General features: G+C 36.8%; 3 protein-coding genes across 3 annotated transcripts in view; 1 reads left to right on the top strand and 2 right to left on the bottom strand.

Annotated features, from left to right (window-relative positions):
- The window catches only part of LOC732996 (ornithine decarboxylase), a 39,286-nt gene extending 35,217 nt beyond the window's left edge, over positions 1 to 4,069 (bottom strand). Inside the window, 1 exon segment of the mRNA NM_001046992.1 lies at positions 3,824 to 4,069. The gene's annotated coding sequence lies outside the window, so the exon portion shown is untranslated.
- On the bottom strand, positions 1,564 to 3,751 carry LOC110385410 (thyroid transcription factor 1-associated protein 26). Its single transcript, XM_021348720.3, has 2 exons — positions 3,375 to 3,751; positions 1,564 to 2,303 (listed from the first exon to the last, which is right to left on the bottom strand). The coding sequence occupies exons 1-2, from the start codon at positions 3,389 to 3,391 to the stop codon at positions 1,670 to 1,672; spliced, it is 651 nt and encodes a 216-aa protein (XP_021204395.1). The 5' UTR covers positions 3,392 to 3,751; the 3' UTR covers positions 1,564 to 1,669.
- A 5,709-nt stretch (positions 4,070 to 9,778) lies between the features above and the next one.
- LOC101739027 (probable sodium-coupled neutral amino acid transporter 6) overlaps positions 9,779 to 20,460 on the top strand; it is a 40,785-nt gene continuing 30,103 nt past the window's right edge. Inside the window, exon 1 of the mRNA XM_004927212.4 lies at positions 9,779 to 9,967. The gene's annotated coding sequence lies outside the window, so the exon portion shown is untranslated. The remainder of the gene's footprint in view (positions 9,968 to 20,460) is intronic.

The following is a 20,460-nucleotide window of genomic DNA, read 5'->3' as shown; positions in this document are numbered from 1 at the left end:
ACAGTTAAGACCCACAAAGCTTTCTGGTATCAGCGAAAGAAATGAACATTTTAAATCAGAGGGAAACAAATACATACATATGTTTTCAAAACAACCAACCTATAGACGACCCCTAATACAGAAACTGCTCGTGATCAGCCAGAGAACAAAATGTTGGGTAAGTATGAGTTATATTTTTATTTTATTGTTTATATGGGTGAACAAGCTACCGGCCCATCTAGTGTTAAGTGGTTGCCGGAGTTTTTTTTTTTTTTCTTAGATGTGTGGACGAGCTCACAGCCCACCCGGTGTTAAGTGGTTACTGGAGCCCATAGACATCTACAACGTAAATGCGCCACACACCTTGAGATATAGTTCTAAGGTCTCAGTATAGTCACAACGGCTGCCCCACCCTTCAAACCGAAACGCATTACTGCTTCACGGCAGAAATAAGTCAGGCATAGGCATCAATAATGTAAATGCCACCACCCGCATTTAGACATGAGGTCAAGGTTTTAATTGTAACTGTTTCACCTTTCAAACTTGTGTGCTTAGTGCGAGTTTTTGAACGTCCTGGATAGCGTAAAAGTTAACTCAAATTTGTATATAGTTGGAACAGCGCCCCTAGCGGCAAACGTAGGCAAACGTTCCAATTTCATACAAATTTGAGTTAACTTTTACGCTCCCGAAAACGTTAAAAAGCTCGCACTAAGCACACCGATGCATTTCTGATTCGCGGCAGAAATCTGCACCATACCTGTGCAAGCTCACACCATACATACCACTAGTAATTGCGCAAATTATTATCTAACAGGTTTAATTTAATAACATGATGTTGTTATTCTTGCATCGTGGCAGTTTTTGTGGACGTGTGATAAGTACGTATTTTATTAGAAAATGCAGTACACTTATTCTTTTTAGGCTACGACAACTTCTAAACGCTACGTAATCATGTGCAACTTGCGATAAGCCATTTATAGACCTATGTTCTGGATGATATGACACACATAACCGTGAATTCGATTTATTATTGTACCAGTAAGTTTTTTGTGGAAAAATAGACGACGGTGGTAGTAATCAAAGCGAGCGTAGGAAAGTCTTGCGAAAAACAATCGGACTTATTTTGTAATAACTGTTCATTAAATAAATTGGAACTGGTTGCAACTGTACTTGTGCGAAGCAACAGTTTGAAGGGTATTTGACACAATGGCATGTTTATAATTTTGACAGTTTAAAAAAACTAAGCGATTATTTTTAAAGAAATTAAGCATAACCTTTGTTTTTTGCTATCCAATAGCTGGTGGTCCAAGGGGTAATTCAAGCTCCGCTCGGATGGGTAGGACTAAGTCTTGGAACTCCTCGTCGTATTCGACGAGTTCAATAAGAACTTTTGGATCTGATAAGACATGTATTGGGGGACGGCAGCCTTGGGTTGCCCTGTTGCCTGATTCGAAAATGTAGTTAGGGGTGGCCACGATAAGGGTTGGACAGGAAAGAAAAGGGAGAAAACATTCAAAGTTATATTACTCTGTGGTTTATGTGTGTGGACACTTTATTTATAGTATTGCAAAATAAAAATATTGGTTCCAAAATGTTGCTGAATTTATTTTATAAGATGAATGTACCATGAGTATTAATTATACAGACATTAATGTTATGAGCAAAGTCTACTGTGATGAAAAAAGTGTTTCTATTTTTTTTCCTGTATTTTCTCTAAGAGTAATTCCAATCGTCCAGTCATCACCGGCTGTCCTTTCTTAGTTTTCTTACTCAACTTCTTGAACCTCTCCTGTTTCTTTCTTTTATATTCTTCCAACTTTTGTTTCTTTTCTTCTTTTATTTTTTCAAACTCTTGTTTTTTCTCTAGTTTGGATTGTTTCACCTTTTTGTATTCTTCTTTTGCTTTTTGAAATGGATCCTTTTTGGTTTGTAAATTCTCCTTTTCTATCAAATCTGGATGTTTAACGAACCTTCCAGTGTTACTAGAATCGATGGTGTCTTCATCAAACAACTTTGGTTTATATGTACCAGCCATGGATTCCTTCTTTACTTCCTTCTGATATTCTCTCATCAAACGCTGCTTCCGTTTCTCTTCCCATTGCTGAAGCTTATACTTCTTGCTGTACTTCTTCAATCGATATGTCTTCTTATCAAAGGGTTTCTTCTCTTCAAGGTCACGGTTTACATCAAATTCCTTCTGTTGTTTTGACTTGTCTCTCCCATCCTTTTTACTGTCTCTCTCTTTGTCACATCTTGAGACATCACCTTTATTTTTATTGTTTGAGAAGAATGCTTTCTTTTTGGTTTCCATTTCAACTTCAGACCTATAAAGAAACGAAAAAGCGTGTTTCATGACCAAAAAAAAAAGACAAAACAACAAACTTAAAGAAATCACCATGCACAGTACATATTCATGATTTTGTATAAATATTATAATTATTTATATATTAACAAATATATATTAAACACGCTTTTTCATTTCTTATACAGCAGAATACTAGTTTACTAGTAATACTAAAATTCTATTAATATCTATTACATTTAGTTGCCTTAAAAAGGATTATAAATTATGGCTTTTTTTATAGAAATGTAATCTATTTGTTCATTTAATAAAATTTTATCTTAAAATGTACATTAAAACTCTTAAGTAGTAATAACTGTCTTGAATATAAAGCTTGGATTAAGCATTTATTGTAGTTATCATTAAGCTTTCTTCCAACGAAAACTTTAACATACTGAAGTTACCACATTATAGTAATATGAGTGATGTTTCAAGTCCAGGTTCAACAAAGTGGGAAAAAGCATTGAACTATTGATGTGACAAAATATAATAATAGTTAAACTTGTAGAAATAAAACAAATAGCTATAGTGGCCGGAGATGAGGGGTTGGTTTCACAATCTACAAATATTAATATGGCTAATTGATAATTTGGATATTTGATTTTAATTTAGCAATATAAGAAGTTGAATTTCAAATCTTTGTCAAGTCTTTTACTGGGATCAAATCAGGTTTTGTTTGTAAATCATCATAAAGGGAGATATATACATGTTATTCCTTCTCTTAATTTTCCTGCTATTTTGTTTTATTTCACAGGTTTTGAGGTTAGAATGGTTTGATTTTCTTTTCGTGTAATATGATGAAATACCCTTCTTTCATAGATATTGTGTCAATATAATTACAATATAAATCACTAGCACTACTTAAGAAATCCTTTGGAAACTATATAATCAGATTTCCAGCTTTAATCAATGCATAAGCATGGATAATGAATAATATACATTGAAGATTTTTAGTGATACATCATATATTTCATTTTTAAAATTAGCAACATTGGAATTAGTTGTGTAAATGGTATTCAACATTTTCTAAACCAATTAGAAAACCGCTTTTTACCTGAATTTAGTGGTCATCCATCTTTGATGGTCGAAATATTTATTGATACTTAGCTACGTCAAAAAGTAAGTTGATTATCGCGTTTTTCATAAGGTAATTAACATTTTTATGGTTTCAAAAGAGAGATTAAACACCTAACAATGAGCTATACCGTTAACATATGATTTAGTGACGTATTTCTTCACACGTAATTAAATCTGTATCGGACATTTTGTAATCAGAACTTGGAAGGCCGTGCATATTGAAAGGAAAAACAAATTGTTACACGTTTCAACCTGAATTGTTCGATAAGAAAGGAATTTTAATAGAAACGTGAGGATATTTTCGAATATTAGTACTATTACAAATGGCAATTAATTTGTAAGTTAGTTAAAGGTTTTTGCCTTATTTATGGATACATTTTATAAATTGTGTAATGTAAATTGTTATGAAATTAATTATGTACTCACCAAAATAAGCCACCCACTGGGTAGGCTTTCAGTTGACGGCGGAATCTTGGTAGTTTAGTTGCACTTGGCACAAAAAAACTGACCCACGATTAATGATTTTGTTTCACGTGTTTTCCCGTGAAAAACTTTACCGACCATGCCCTAATATGATTTTTAAGGAAATTCACACGAAAAGCCACTAGCGTTTCGCAAAAATGACACGAAAAGAGTTGGGATAGGAAGGAAACGACCGATGACCGATTTGCGTATGCTACGCCATCTACTTTCGGCTTAATGTCAAATACCACTCAAAGTCAAACTGGGCTCGGCTAGCTGCGATCGATTAGCGTAAAACGGATCATGCGCAGTATACAAATATGTATGTGTCATATTTTTTAAGCTTTTTATACATAGCGGATTCATTTCATGTATGTATTCATTTGAAGATTGCCTTCTATTTTAAATATTTACTTACTTCTAATTAACTGTTATTGCATTGGGATTAGTTTTAGTAATTTAGCAATACAATTGCTAAGTATATCTGATAGCATGCCAATTAAGTGGCAGCCGGTAGATTATGGTGAATCTAAAATGGTAACGGTATTCTCTAATGCCTTGCTATTCTTATGGAGCCGCTGTTATCGCTTCGCGTATAAACTCATTTAGCTCTCGACAATCCTGATAAGAATCACTAAAAAACATTTTTTATGTTAAATAATTATGATTTAGGTTTACTTTTGCAGTTTATTACACTTAGTGATGTCTGCAACTAAAAAAAAATAAAGTTAGACAATACCTCAATAGTTTACAAAAATATATTTTCTAAAGTGTGGTCAATGGTTACATTCGAAAAAGCTAAATTAAGATTCAATGCCCAGTAAAGTTTTTTGATTTTTGTAATACTGATTTTTTGTAATTACTGTACTCATTCAGAGCTACCTATTAATGAATTTTATCAAACTTAAAATTGGCGCCCGTGTACGGATCGGAACGGAACGCATTTATTTTTGTATTTAGCGCCACCTGTGTATGACATTTAGGAAGTTCGTTACTTTTGGCCAACTCTTTTGACCTTTGAACCCTAGAGTAGGTAGGAGGTACCATGCGTCAAAGAAGTGAGGCAGGTTATCAACCTATAACCTACCTACCTATAGTTACTACTAGACTAATCATACTCACCGTGGTCTAAATTTATCGTTTTCATTTAGTTAGCATCTAAGTTTTGTATCTAAGTATAATATCTCACAGTCCTTCCGGTATTAAGTGTTTACCGAAACCGTTAGACTCAGAGTGAATCCACCTTAAGATTTGAATTCTTGTTGTAATAGAATAATTGTGCCATCATTCAAATACACAAGATGACGCGGTACATAGCTTGTGAGCTCTCGAGACTAATAAAAACTTAGGTACAGCAATGAATTTGAATAGCATTAAATATCTTACTTAACTTACGTATGTACCTACGTATGTATGTATCAGCTAGATAACGTCTTCTGAAACCACCTCAAACCTGAAGAAGGAATTTTTATGTAGTGAACTAGAAAATATTAATGAATATAGTGCGATGTTACCCTTTTAATATAGATGTCGCTGTAAGCTAAAACTAAAGGTGGATTAGTTATTTCACACTTTAGGGGCAAGTTGATACAGCATTGTTGCAATATTGGCCTTTGCTTGCACGTCTGGTGAAGCTGACATAACACCTTGAAGTTATATTATATATACCAGCAAAAGGTAGGCAAAAAATTGCTCTGAAATAACGAGCTCATTAATTTTAAATACATGGTAAAAACAGGATAATTAATAGTGTTCATAAATCTTCATGGTCTAAGATTCGTGATTTTTTTCTTACACAAACACAACGTTCTCATTTCGAAAAATAAATGATTTGGCAGTCAATTGTTTTATTTTAAATATTAAATACTACACTATTAAGTACAAAAACGTAGGGCTTATAAACTCTTTGCCTATGTATTTGTGTTGAAAAAATTAGTAAATAATCAGAATTTTAGTCGTCGTGGCCTAAAGGATAAGACTTTCGGTGCATTCGTGTTGAAGCGATGCAACGGTGTTCGAATCCCGCAGGCGGGTACCAATTTTTCTAATGAAATACGTACTCAACAAATGTTCTCGATTGACTTCCACGGTGAAGGAATAACCGCAAAATTATAATTTGCGTAATTACTGGTGGTATAGACCACTTGTGAGTCCGCGTGAATAGGTATCACCGCCCTGCCTATTTCTACCGTGAAGCAGTAATGCGTTTCGGCTTGAAGGGTGGGGCAGCCGTTGTAACTATACTGAGACCTTAGAACTTGTATCTCAAGGTGGGTGGCGCGTCTACGTTGTAGATGTCTATGGGCTCCAGTAACCACTTAACACCAGGTGGGCTGTGAGCTCGTCCACTCATCTAAGCAATAAAAAAAAAATCGATATATCCATACTAGGTACCACTTAATACTAGGTTGCTCGCAATCACAGCTCGCAATTTCAGCGTCACGTTTGAAATCAGTAGTATAGTTGGATCAGTGATTAGAAAAATAAAGCACGAAGAAAACAAAGAAATTTGTAGTTAATGCAGTATCATACTTAGGTTTTTGTTATTAAATTTATTATAGTTTACGTTTTCGTAAACAGATTGGACTTTAATAGGCTTTATTAGTTTATTAGTGACAATTGACAGTCTTTCTAATGACATTCTTTTAAAAACAGTATAGATATTTTCGGAAATTAAGAAGTCAAGGTTTAATTTAAAACAGTAAATATTTTAAAATTATTGTTGATCCATACATCCTTAAAACTGGTTCATCTAGTAATCATCTGATCACATAATAATATTTTGTTGTTGTTGTGCTTAATATGCATGCGGTCAAGGCCGAATAACATAAATAATAAATAATAATAAACATGGTTCATTAACTCAATCACAACTACTTTTACGTTTTAAGCTCGCTTTTATTATTGTCATTACATTATTTCCGAACTATTGTTTTTATTTCTTATTTTCATTATTATTAACTCTTATTATTACCTATATTAAAATTTACTTGGTAATGTATAATTTATATATGCACTTTTTTCGCCTACCTATCCGCTGCTAGCCTAAGGGGCTATTTCAGCTACGCTGTGACTGATAGGTGAGCTCACAGGGCTCACTTAACCTGAGAGAATTTGCTAACACTAGCCCTTGTCAGCATAGTGCATCGGAGAATCTACCACCGGATCGGAATCGCGACCCACTAAGAAGATCCGGCGAGAAACTCAGTGGTCTGTGTGTATGGGTTAATTCGCTCGTCGAACTTTTTTTTTATTGCTTAGATGGGTAGACGAGCTCACAGCCCACCTGGTGTTAAGTGGTTACTGGAGCCCATAGACATCTACGACGTAAATGCGTCACCTACCTTGAGATATAAGTTCTAAGGTCTCAGTATAGTTACAACGGCTACCCCACCCTTCAAACCGAAACGCATTACTGCTTCACGGCAGAAATAGGCGGGGTGGTGATACCTACCCGTGCGGACTCACAAGAGGTCCTACCACCAGTAATTATGCAAATTATAATTTTGCGGGTTTTATTTTTATTACACGATGTTATTCCTTCACCGTGGAAGTCAATCGTGAACACTTGTTAAGTACGTATTTCATTAGAAAAATTGGTATCCGCCTGCGGGATTCGGGATTCGAACACCGTTGCATCGCTCGATACGAATGCACCGGACGTCTTATCATTTAGGCCACGACGATTTCGATAACCAACGAGTTCGACGAGGACGGTGACTAGTTGAAGAGCCTTAAAGCACCGAATGTGGATCCGGGGGATCAAGACAAGTTATGTTTAGTGTAGCGATGGCGATGGCGGCTTTGTGTTGTCCTGTCGCCTGGGTCAGATATGTAATTAGCGGTGGCCATAGTTATCGTGTCGCACCGCTTTTTCAAAGTAGCGTTCTGACACCGCCTTTACATGGAAGTATCGGTTCTAAATTTAAGTTTATCGGCTATTCTGCAAAAACGGGATTCATGGGTCATGACGAAATGGGTCTTTCCGATGATTTGCAAGCGAAGCAAATTGTCCCTTCGTAATAAGATGACACTCTACAAAACTTGCATATGCCCGGTCATGACCTATGCAAGTGTAGTGTTCGCTCACGCGGCACGCACTACTTTGAAACTCCTTCAAGTCATTTAGTCACGTTTTTGCAGGATAGCAGTCGGAGGAACGTGGATCTCCATGATGATCTGGAGCTTTACTCCATCAGTAAGTATGTATCTTCCAGGCCGTAAGTTCGTCCACCTTTCTAAGCAATAAAGAAATATATTTCTGCCGCTGAAGATGCTATCCGCGAAAAAGAGAGATGGGACAGTAAATGATGTAATACAGTAGAGACTTCCATCTGTCTGACTATCAGTGTCGGGCTGACCTTCGTGCCCGGGGCGTGGCACGTCCCAACCCCAGTGTGGTTAGAGCGCGTTGTTGACCGACAGGAGGTTTTAGTCGGTTCGACTCCGACATGCCCCGCCCTCCATCCCAAAAGAGACTTCCATGTCACTGCACTATGTATGATTCTCGGCGCATTTTAGTTTTAAAGAAAATATTGTTATCAGATTTTTATTGTTTTCGTCTTGGATTTGTTTCTGGTATGAATAACATACGAGTATGTATCCCAGTATTGAGAAACTAAACATGGATTGTCACGCTTTATACAGAAACCATTTAGACGCAAAATGAATTTGATTGAGACAAATTAGGTACAGTAGTTTTTAATACATCTTCGGATATACAATTAAAAATATATATTTTAATGTATTGAATGTTTGTTTTGCTGTTGATATAATAATATGACGTGCTCGCCTCGCCGAAGGTAAACAAGCGAGTTTTGCTTCAAAATTTATTCCCCTTTAATTTAAGAATAATAGTGTACGATGGCCGCCGCTGTCATGACAATATGTCTAATAGGTCGGAAATAGGGCCATGTCAACGTTCGCAGTAAGAAACGCGTATTGGATTACGGCAGTACTTTCGTGACGACAAATAATTTAGTTGATAGTCATATTAATATTTCATAGTTAAGGATCAGTTTGTGTTTTCCTTGCAATATATTATATATATATATTAATTTGATTCAGATTTTCATTTATTATTCCATTATCTAAGGTCGGTTTCTAAAAGTTGATGTAACTGAAAAAAAAAAACACTACAAGTGGGTCTTGTTGAACGAGAATGTGTGATAATTTCGTCTCCTACCATTTCCTAAGGATAAATGGATTTGAGAGATTAAATAAATTTGATCTTTGTCCTATTTTAGGGTAACGTGGGTATTCATATGGGTCAAGAACACTCGGAATCCGTGTGGCAGATGGTTTTATTGAATCGATTGCGGACCAGGTATATAGATACATTAGCCTCTAATTACTAAGCGGGCGATAAAAAAGTCCGTTCCTCAAAATTGGCATGTCCTTCTCCAAACAGGTCTGAGGAGAGTTCTCTGTGGTAGGCAGCGTCTTGGCTCTGCCCCTGCCATCCATGAGCCACGGCAACCACTTAAGATCAAGTATGAACATACGAGCAGGCTGCAAAGTCTACCTATAAGGATACTAAAAATATATTACTTACTAGCCAAACTAGACCTGATTTTGTGGTCGATCTCAGATTAGACTCTGGTGCGATCGCTACAAAACCTGTGCCAAAAACCGAATCCTGTGAGGATCATCTGCTCGATCAATCCAGAGATTTCTTGAATATGCCGTTTCGGAGTCTATAGGGAACATACCTACATGCACCCTCCACTTTTATATATAGATATATAATTACAATTATACATAGTTAACAATATGCATGATAAACAAAGATTCACTATTTCACGAATTTTTTTGCCAAAAACCGCTAATTAATAAATAATAATACCTATATTGTTAATTATAAAAATATTTTATGAATGCATTATGTCGATGATTGTCCTCGCGCGGTACGTTTCATTCCATCGATCTAGTCCCGATCTAACCACCGTGCAACCCACTAGGCTATTCCAAGTATAATATTTAAAAATGTTCTATAGAAAATAAAAATGATTTTATTTAATTTGCGAAGAAAATGGTGCGAGAGTGTGTGTCTGTGATCTGTTAGTTTATTAATTTTTCGTTTTCCTTTTTCTTACCACGTGATCTTGTGTAAGTTTTTACTAAATTATTTTCTTATTCATAATCTTATTGTTTTGTGTGATTAATGTAATTTACTATTTTTTATTTAGTATAAAGTGAAAATTTGTCTAGTAAGATAAGTATGGATTGAATTTGAATGTGATATTTATGTTGCGACGATAGGAAGCGAATCGCTTCGGGTGCAAAGAGGACGGAAAAAATTCTTTCTATCCTCCTCTGTCGTCTTCTGCCACGTCTACAGGAATTCACGTAATTTTTTTTGAGGACTCGCTTATAGGTCTTTTAAGTAAATTGCAAAAAAAACGGTACCCACAAGAAGGTTTTTTTTACGGGCCGGGGACCCAGAACAAGGCTAAGTTAAGTCCAAACGATTGTATTCCCTTATTTTATCCCTGGATAACAAAAACGGACAAATATTGTCAGCACTCAATTATGTTGTGTCACATTCCTAGGTATTTTACTTGCGAACCAAAAATAAAAAAGAAATATCTCACGTTTCACAAAAAATAACAGCCAAACCAGTATGCTATTGCGCAAAAAAATATTAGTAAGTATTTAAATTTTGCATACGTCTTGCAAGTTCACTGTGAAATTTGTTTGAGGAGTCGTTTCGATTTAAATATCAAATATCAACGTCTCTTATTCGCAGCACGGGGTATGTATATCTGCTTTTTTTTTTAAAAGAATATAGTTTATCACTGGATAGACTTGAAAAATAAAATAGCAATATAACAATAATTTAATTCACAGTAACTTAAATATTCGACTTTTATGTTTCTTATGCAAATTTTGAATAAAAAAATAAATAAAAATAGAGCTTCTTTGCACTTATTCACTGTTGCCGGTTCAGTAGCGTCTGTGTTTTTGTTTTTTATTAATGCTTTTTTTTAAATGCCTGGTTAGTGAACTTGCTTACGGCTCCCTTAGAAACTTACGAACCTTAGAACGTGGATGCCCCGATTCACCATGAGACATGAGGTCAAAATCTCAGTTGTTTTGTAGAATGGCTACTCCACCCTTTAAGACGGAACGCATGATTATTTCACAGTTGAAGCGGACAGGATAGGTTACAATACACTCTACCACCATTTCAGCTTAGCGGTCACCAGTATTCTGGTATATTTTACAGAAAACACTGCTAATTATTATTCTCCAATGGACCCTTAGTCGCCTTTTTTATGTTTGAGAGATTACTGTTGGCCCGGAGGCCTTTTCAGTTTCGCCAGGACAGGTGGGCTAGCAAGGGCTCAGCTAGGAGGGGTGAGATTTGCTAACAGCTACCCGAGCGCATCCAAAGGAGACTCACATCTCAAGTAAGGTTCAACAAGTACGGTTACAGTTAGTCGCCTCTTATGGCTCCTTATGGTAGTAATAGGCCGACACCGAACAGCCAATTCAAAGTTTTTAAATGCAACCGTCATTAATACCATTTAAAATACAGATTTAAATTAACATAAGATAAACGTTAAATAATGTTCTTGAATTAAAAAACCTGATAACTACGTATTTTGGGACATAATAAATTCGTGTACAAAAATTTATTATACCACTTATCCCTATTTTTCCCTACCTATTCTCTGGTAGCCTAGGTGGATATTCGAGCTTCACGCGGACGGTTAGGTGGGCTCATGGGCTCAACCTGAGAGAATTTGCTAGCACCAGCCCTAGCTAGAGCAGTGCTTCGCTGTATCTACCACCGGCTCGGAATCTCAAACTCAGTGGGCTGTGTCTATGGGATAATTCACTCGTCGATAATCGACGAGTTCGACTAGGACCGACGCTTGAAGAGCCTAAAAGCACCGAAAATGCATTCAGACGACAGCGCTATCTAAGAACTTGATAAAATTTCAAAACTCATAACGGCCTAAAACAAGATAAGATTTTTTACTAGTGGTAGGACCTCTTCTGAGTCCGCACGGGTAGGTACCACCGCCCTGCCTATTTCTGCCGTCAAGCAGTAATGCGTTTCGGTTTGAAGGGTGGGACATCTGTTGTAACTATACTGAGACCTTAGAACTTAAATCTCAAGGTGTGTGGTGCATTTACGTTGTAGATGTCTATGGGTTCCAATAACTACTTAACACCAAGTGTGCTGTGAGCTCGTCCACACATCTAGGCAATAAATAAATAAATTATTAATTTACAATTTTTAGTAGAAAAGAACGCAGAAAAAAAAATTCGAGTCGTTAAAACTAAAATAAACATAACGGCGACGCTTAAAATATCACATACTTATTTATTTATGTGCTTTTTAATTATTTTAAGCTTAAAGCGCTGAGACCTTATAAATTATTCACGCAACATACCGTTGAGGATTTGAATTTCTGTTTTCATTTATTTATTCCAGGCGGGTAAACGAGTTTACCGGCCGCCTGATGATAAGTAAGCCGTTACCTATACTCTGACACGAGGTCGATGTTTCAATTGCTTCACATTACCAGCCGCATTCCTCGCGGTAGAAATAGGCACGAACAAGAGAAACGCTTCATAGCTTGAAAACCCTGATTGTGCATAGCTTTCTCCGCCAGACAAGGCGATTGAGACTTCGCTTAGCTCACGTTGCGACAGATCGGCATAGAAAACTAACCTAGCTTAGAATTCGAGATGAATCCATCATCTCCTTTTTCCCATCGCACCACCCAGCCGCCAGACCAGAGTTCATAGTGTACATAAATTGGATAAATGAAATTTGGAACCCTTTTGGTCGTACGTACGTACCACCCGACCTTGGATTGAATCCCTGGTATTTCCCAAACAAGTTTCGATTGCCTCGCAACAATAGCATGACAAGAAGACAATAGACATACTGAAAAATAGATGAATAAGAAGAGTAAAATCAACACGGCACTGCCAACATAACCATCCTTATTCAATTCAAAAGTACCAACATAATGGCAGTATGTCCTCAAGAGTTGACCACAGTCGGCGACGGTGGACGTTATCAACGATTCTATATTAATTTGCGACTGGTTATTAAATACGTTATGTAATCGATTGAGACGCATTTTTTTGTGCGTTAATGACGTTGATTCAGGAACTGGTTAGGTCTACCTTTAGAGGCAAGTCTAATGCTTGAAGACCTAGTCATTCCACCGTTTATCGTTCATTTCAAGTTACCGGTTTTCACGTGAAGTAGGAATTCGAAATTGTAAAGTCATCACGGCCTAAATGTGGCCAGGGTATTCATATCGAACATTATGATTAATCGGGTGTTCAAATCTTGCAGGCAGATATCGATTGTTGTAAGAAAATTTATTTATGACAGACGAAGGACCCCACCCCCCACCCCCCACAATGAAGAATCAACATCGTGTAATAAAAATATAACTAAAGAATGAAAATCAAAGCTTTGTATTTAAGTTCTCGTAATTACGGTAGGGTTTATTGTACTGTTAGCCAGTATATTGGGTGTTAGGAGACCGCTTCCCAAAACGAAGACAGATGATAGTACCTTATTACACTATTGCACCCTTGATGATGGAGTTAGTTAGACAAATGTTGTAAATAGGTATTTGTGCGATCGCACAAGTCTGCGCCGCGCTACGCCCGTGCCTTCCTTGATCCAAGCATCGTCGTGCATTCCAGTTTGAAGGGTGGGTCAGTCGTTTTCGTAATTATGACAAAACAAATATGGTGACATTCACGTTACTGTCAATGGGTTCTAGTAACCAGTTAACGTCAGCTCCATCGCAGTGGACACGTTCGCTGTAATCGCTGTAATAAAAAAAAGTAGAGAAGTTACTGACATGTTCTCCGGAAAATAGAATACTTCTAATTATGACCAAAGGTAGAGATGTAAATTATAGGGCTGATGGTCAGTTTTTTGGGACCGGGAGCTGAATCTTCTACGAGGTCCACGCGCCTCTTAGGCTGGTGTGGCGCAAGTGGGACTGGACGGTCCGCAGTTGTTGGGATGGAATTTAAGGCCCTACACACTGAATGAATTCCCGGCACTCTCGCCCAAACGTCTGATCTCCGGACCTCAGAACCCGGACGGGGTAAGGGCGTTACCGCGGTCAATATTTCAACCTGACGCGCGGCTCAGTCCAAGGACGCCCAGCCGTCAGAACCTTTGAGGCGAAACGAAAGCATTGGAACGTCAGCCATCTCGGTACGGCAGCCGGTCAGGCCGCCCAGGCGCTGCCGTTGTTGTCCCGGGATATCCCGCTGGGTTGGAACCAGCCTGCCGAGCCGGACGAGCCGGAACGAGCCTACCGCTCTTACGATGTTACTCCTGTGTGATACGCTAGAACGCTGGTAGAGCGCCATGCGACCTCGATCCCCTCAGGTCGCCCCGTGACCTTCACCCGGCGAAGCCCGCCGTCTAAGGGTAGTGCTGATGATCTCTAACCCGAAAACAAAAACCTCATTTTATTAACAGTTTCTTTTTTATAAATTTCACACAATGTTGTAAATTTCCAACACTTTATGGCTCTAACAAATTAGAACTCACCTTACAACAAAAATTTTGCGTGACACTAGAAACAAATCAGACATATGTAGATATGTGTGTGTTTAAAAATATAATATTAGGCATTAGTTAAGAAAAGCATCATTGTATGCACACAAAAAAAAAGAAGAAAAAAAATTGAATATAAATGAATCCATTGATCCGTGGGCTATATAAAAATTTTGAGGACAATTCACATTGGTCAAACATTCATTAAATGTCTTCTATTTTAAGAACGTATTTTAAAAACTGGTATCAACATTTCTCGATCTGTTCATTAGAATCATCGTATTAACGATTCACACAAGTCGATGATTGCAAAAAATATTGAATATTCAATAGCGTCTTTCTAACACATACATAGCCTTCATTTGAAACACACACCACTAAAAACATAAACACATTCCAAGGAGGATGCTAAAATCATAATAAACTGTCTATAATCAGTCGACCTCAGCGTCCTTCTACTTGCTAGTTTTTTTTGACCAGGGGGAAATCAATTAAATGTCAAAACCAGCTATGACTAAACTCAAGAAGCTGCGGAAAGATCGCAACATATCTCCTAACACTAAAGTGAGTTTGGTGCACATACTCGTTTATTCCTTTATGGGGTCGAATCCTGGACGATTCTAAACAGAGATTGATCCAAAATCGAGTCATTTGAGATGTGGTGTTAGAGACGTAAGTTATGCATTCCTATGGACCGCTCACCGAACAAACTTATCCTTCTTCAAAGAGTTACACATAACAACAAGTTTCCACTTTTTATTTTTATTTTCCTACCTAAGCTGAGAGCTTTGAGATCCTATTTCAGCGTAACCTTGACTAGTAGGCGAGCTCACGGGCTCAAACCTGACGACGTTGCTAACACGAACCCTAGCAAGAGTCGTCTTCGCAGAATCTACCACCGGATCGGAAACACGACCCACTGAGAAGGTCCGGTGAAAAACTCAGTAGGCTGTGTCTATGGGTTAATTTACTCGTCGAGCCCTTCGTTGCAAGCGACGGGTTCGACGAGAACGATGACCGGAAGTTTCCACAATCTGTTATCAGCGCATACTTAACCACTTTAGATACATGGCTCGTATTACTGGTGGTAGGATCTCTTGAGAGTCCGCGCGGGTAGGTACCACCACCCCGCCTATTTCTGTCGTGATGCAGTAATGTGTTTCGATTTGAGGGTTGGGCAGCCGTTGTATCTATACTGAGACCTTAGAACTTACATCTCAAGGTGGGTGGCGCATTTACGTCGTAGATGTCTATGGGCTCCAGTAACCATTTAACACCAGGTGGGCTGTGAGCTCGTCCACCCATCTAAACAATAAAAAAAACGTCGGAAAGCTTATGGCGTAAGTCGCATACGAGAAAAAGCCATATATATGGTCGATCACTTACCCGTTTCTACTGACTTGGTAGAATTGATAGCATTACTTACTGGTCTCTCTAGACGTGAAGGACTAAGGAATTTCGAAGATACAGAAACGTGGAGAAGTGTTGTGCAATGGATGATGAGCGTGTAGGTTTAACGACAATGGGAAGATCTTCTACCGAACAGGTGATATTGCTCGGTAGACTGACGGTCCAAATGTTTTTTTTTCCTACCTAAGCTGATAGCCTTGAGAGGCTATTTCAGCGTAACCTTAACTAGTAGGTGAGCTCACAAGGCTCAAACCGCAGTGATGCTAACACTGACCCTAGCAAGAGTAGTGTTTCGCAGAATCTACCACCGGATCGGAAACGCGACCCACTAAGAAGATCCGGCGAGAAGCTCAGTGGGCTGTGTCTATCGGGCCCCATGTGGTTGTTCGGAACTTGTATATATGCAAGCTTATCTTGAAAATGTCGTAAGCGAGATTCAGGCATCTGTCAAATGTCTTGTGTTCTGTGATGTCATAAGAGAACAGTTATCAAACGAAGATATACTATACACAGATGACCATACAGGGAACTTCAGACTGCTCTTGTTTCATGCGTCATATGCTAAGAAATAGCTCACTGAGTTCCTCGCTGGATCTTCTTAGTGGGTCGCGATTCCTGTTCCTGATTCTTTCTTTGTGTAAAGAAAGATAAAAATCTGTCCACGAATAAGATCTTACTTGTTCGCGACCACGAAAACTATATAATATTCGTAATGTTGGAAATAATCATATAAAAATAATTTACGAGAAGTTAAACCTTAAAAAAAAGTAATACTACGTCACTACGTTTCAGAAAAAACTACAGAAACATTATATTTCTTACTGGAAGGTTGTACAATCTTCCACTAAAAATTAAAATAAAGAGAACGAACGAATTTTAAATAGGTACATACGTTGCAAGTTACAAAGTCCCTGAAATATGAAATGAGGTCACAACGAAACACAGAGCGGAATAGCAATCAAATATCATTGAAAAGCAACAGAAAAAAAAGGCAACATGCATTTTATTGAAAGAACATGAAAGTATCGTCGATACAAAAAGTAAAAAAGTATTTTTTTTTCCTAACATTTTCCTTGACGACTATCGTGTGATATATGTATATAAATTAAATATAAATTGTAGTATTTTATTATCTTGTATTCAGTGTAGATATTCCGGTTATTTCAAACAAATATCCCATTGGGCCTATAATTTTATGATATGATATTTACAGTAATAATTAGATTATTTTTGTATCTATGAGCGTCAAAACCGGTTATATTAAATCAATAATTCCTTTATGCTTGACTTGCTTTACCAGATTTTTAAAATATACATATTAAGGCCACGGTGCGACAATATTGCTTAATACGTCAATTAATAATTAAGTCCTTAAAAAGATATTAACAAAATCATTCAGCAGAACGATAAAATTTATAAGTACGTTGTACTGTTAGCCAGAAGCTACATATTTAATTATACAAGAGTAATTAATTCAACGAGTTTTAATCTAATTGGTTTGTGCATTTGAAGCAACAAAGTTATTTGTTCCAAATCAATCAGGATACATTGCAATTTTTTAAAAGACGCCACTCTCAACATTGTTTCCAATTGGACAAAGATAATAAATTAATGACAACTAGACGTGCCCTGCGTTCTCATAATATATGCGTCGTGTTTGCATTAAGTTTAAAGATGTTTGTCAAGTCTATAGTTGTAATGTAATTAAATAATAGTTTAAAAAAACTAACAAAAGTATTATAGAATTTTATAGAAAATCCAACAAAAAAATAGAAAATAAATTTTGATAAATTTGAATGAAAAAAGCGTGGGGTGCATGGTATCTGTAGTTTTAAATAGTTATTTTCATTTTATAGTTCAATTTAAAAATTTTATTTTTCTTTATTTTTTTCAATTTTTTTTTTAATATTGAATTGTCATCGGTCCTTAATAAGTATACCAAATTTCGAGTTTATCCGACGTTTTGAAGGGGGTCAAAATCATTTTCAAAAATTCCGTTACATACTAACATACAAACATAAGTCTGAAGCTAATAAAGCGTATTAAAAACTAAAATAATCGCGGGTCAACAGTAAGCCGAACTAAGAATTGATGTAATTTTTGTTGCTTCTGTTCTAGACATTAAAGACAACCCTCTTACTGTGGCCGCCTCTAACTACATCTCCGATCCAGGCGAAGGAGCAAAGCAAAGCCGCCGTTGCTCAAAACATCTCCTATCAGATTCTCCCTATTCGTTCACGCTTTTAGTCAATTCAAGCATTACTCACTGTTCTCGTCAAACCTCGCCCATAGACAAAACCCACTGAGCTTCTCGCCGGATCCTCTCAGGGGCCTGAGATACCGATCCGGTTATAGACTCAGCGAAATACTAATCTTGCTAGGGCCACTTAGTAATCTTTCAATCTGAACCCGTGAGCTTTTCCTACCGGTCCGTGAGTAACTGGAATATCCTCTTAGGCTACCAGCAATTAGGCAGCAAAACATAATATAAGATATTATATGAAAGTAATTAAATTGTTGTATTGTCAACGGTCCATCCTTAATCGGTCGTTTGAAGGTTGGTGAATATTACATTGAAAGTTACAAAATTAGATATAAATATGGATACTAATTAATGGATATAATATTTATATAAAACCAGATAAAAATATATAAGTCAAGCTAATAAAAGTCTATTAAAATGATATAAACCTTCGTCGGTACATAAATGGAAAGTTAACATGCTATCTTTTTTTTAATTTAAGCTAGTGCTATTTGTAAAAATTGCGTAGAAAACGACCTAAAGACATCATCAGCCCCATAGTTTTGTTTATTTATACCGGTTCTTAAATAATGAACTCCACTGCCCATAGAGACGTATCGTTTACATGATCTCGGATGTCTTGAAGAGATTGCATGCTTTGGATCTTCACAGGTACTTTAGATCTTTAAATTATTTAGGAACGTTCCAAAAAAGCTTTTGTCATGATAACAACTTTATCTTTCTATCATTGGATCATCTGTCACCAGAGTTTGTTCTTTAGTTTGAACCCGCTCAAATAACATGCCATGTACGAAACACTCCTATACAAGCGAAGTTTTTATTTATTATTTAGTTATTGCTTAAGTGGTCGGATGAGCTCACGGCCCACCTGATGCTAAGTGATTACCGGAGGCCATAGACATCTACAACGTAAATGCCGCTACCTTCTTCTTTCTGGTCGTTCCCTCAATGCTGAGGATCGTGACTGTATGTTAATCTTCTCCACTCGGTCCGGTTCTGCGCCATATGTACCGCTCCCCATATCTGGCCTCCAGTCACCTCCTTGAGTTGGTCAACCCATCTAGCTGGCGCTCTTCCTCTAGCCGCTACCTACCTAGAGATAATAATTTTAAGGTCTGCTACTCCGTTGTCTTCCAAATAAAATAATGGCATCAGCTACGTTCATTCGACGCCAAACATAGACGAACCCGCCAATAATTTTTCAACATTTCGATGCCTCCAATGAACACTACTCTAACTCAAAATTTTGAAATTTTCGTTTTTCACGCAAATCGCTTCACTATTTTAAAAGTTTTACAAATTCATTATTAATGGGGTTCGAAGCAAGAGTAATTCAGCTAGTTACACAAGAAAAAACCATAAAATCTTTATTATTGCAGATATATTTATCAACTTTTTTCGTTTAAACTCTCCTCCTGTAAACCTACGAATTTGGAGTTAGAGTAGTGTTCATTGGAGGCATCGATTTGACCTTGTATTTGTTTTTAAATATTAACTGAGAATTAAAAAAAACAAAAACTGTTGTCTACTCTAGACTCTAGTCTATTCTATCTAGATCTTTGTATTTTTATTTGACTGAGTTCATTCACCTTTGATGATATAAACTAAAGATATTAAACTTCTTGTTTAAGTTTTGTGATGCCATTCATGATAAAATAAGTTTTTTTATAGTGCACGAATTCTTATGGCTTGTTTTAATAGATGACCATGACTGTGCAAATTAAGAAAAGGATTTGGATCAAACATTTTTAATGCAAAGCTTTTTATGATATCATCAATTACCATTTAACGATCTCAAATTAGTTTTTTTTTCCATTTTTTTTATTTCAAACCGGAAACATACACGTACAGTATGATAGGTACAGATAAGAACAAAGTTATTATTATTTTGAGATTTCAGTCTGAATGTGACTAGATACTTATTTAACAATTATTTTGATTCCGACTTAAATCGGACCTCGAAGTTTAAGATTATCATTCTCTACTAGACTACAGCGGAATCTATATATTAATACGTGAAGGAAAAACTTTGTATCCCTTTTTACGAAAATTGCGCGGACGGAGGAGTATGAAATTTGCCACACTTATAGAGATTATAGAGAAGAAGTGCACAATGCTAATTTTTTTTTTAAATAATGCATAAAAGATACATTAAATCAATAAAGAAAACATTACACACACTACATACCATGTATTTAACGCACACACGCATGCATGCTATTTATTGTCAAACTTTTGTTCTTGACGTCTGTGGTCAAATTGAGAATAGATTAAATACTCTTTGTCTTTATTAATATTTTTTATAGTGTAGCCTTGACGAAATTTGTAATTATAGAAGAGTTTATATTATAGTCGAATTCCGACTACTGC

The sequence above is a fragment of the Bombyx mori genome, chromosome 20, assembly GCF_030269925.1.
Source record: "Bombyx mori chromosome 20, ASM3026992v2".
NCBI lineage: Eukaryota > Metazoa > Arthropoda > Insecta > Lepidoptera > Bombycidae > Bombyx > Bombyx mori.
This window is presented reverse-complemented; position numbering and strand designations above follow the sequence as displayed.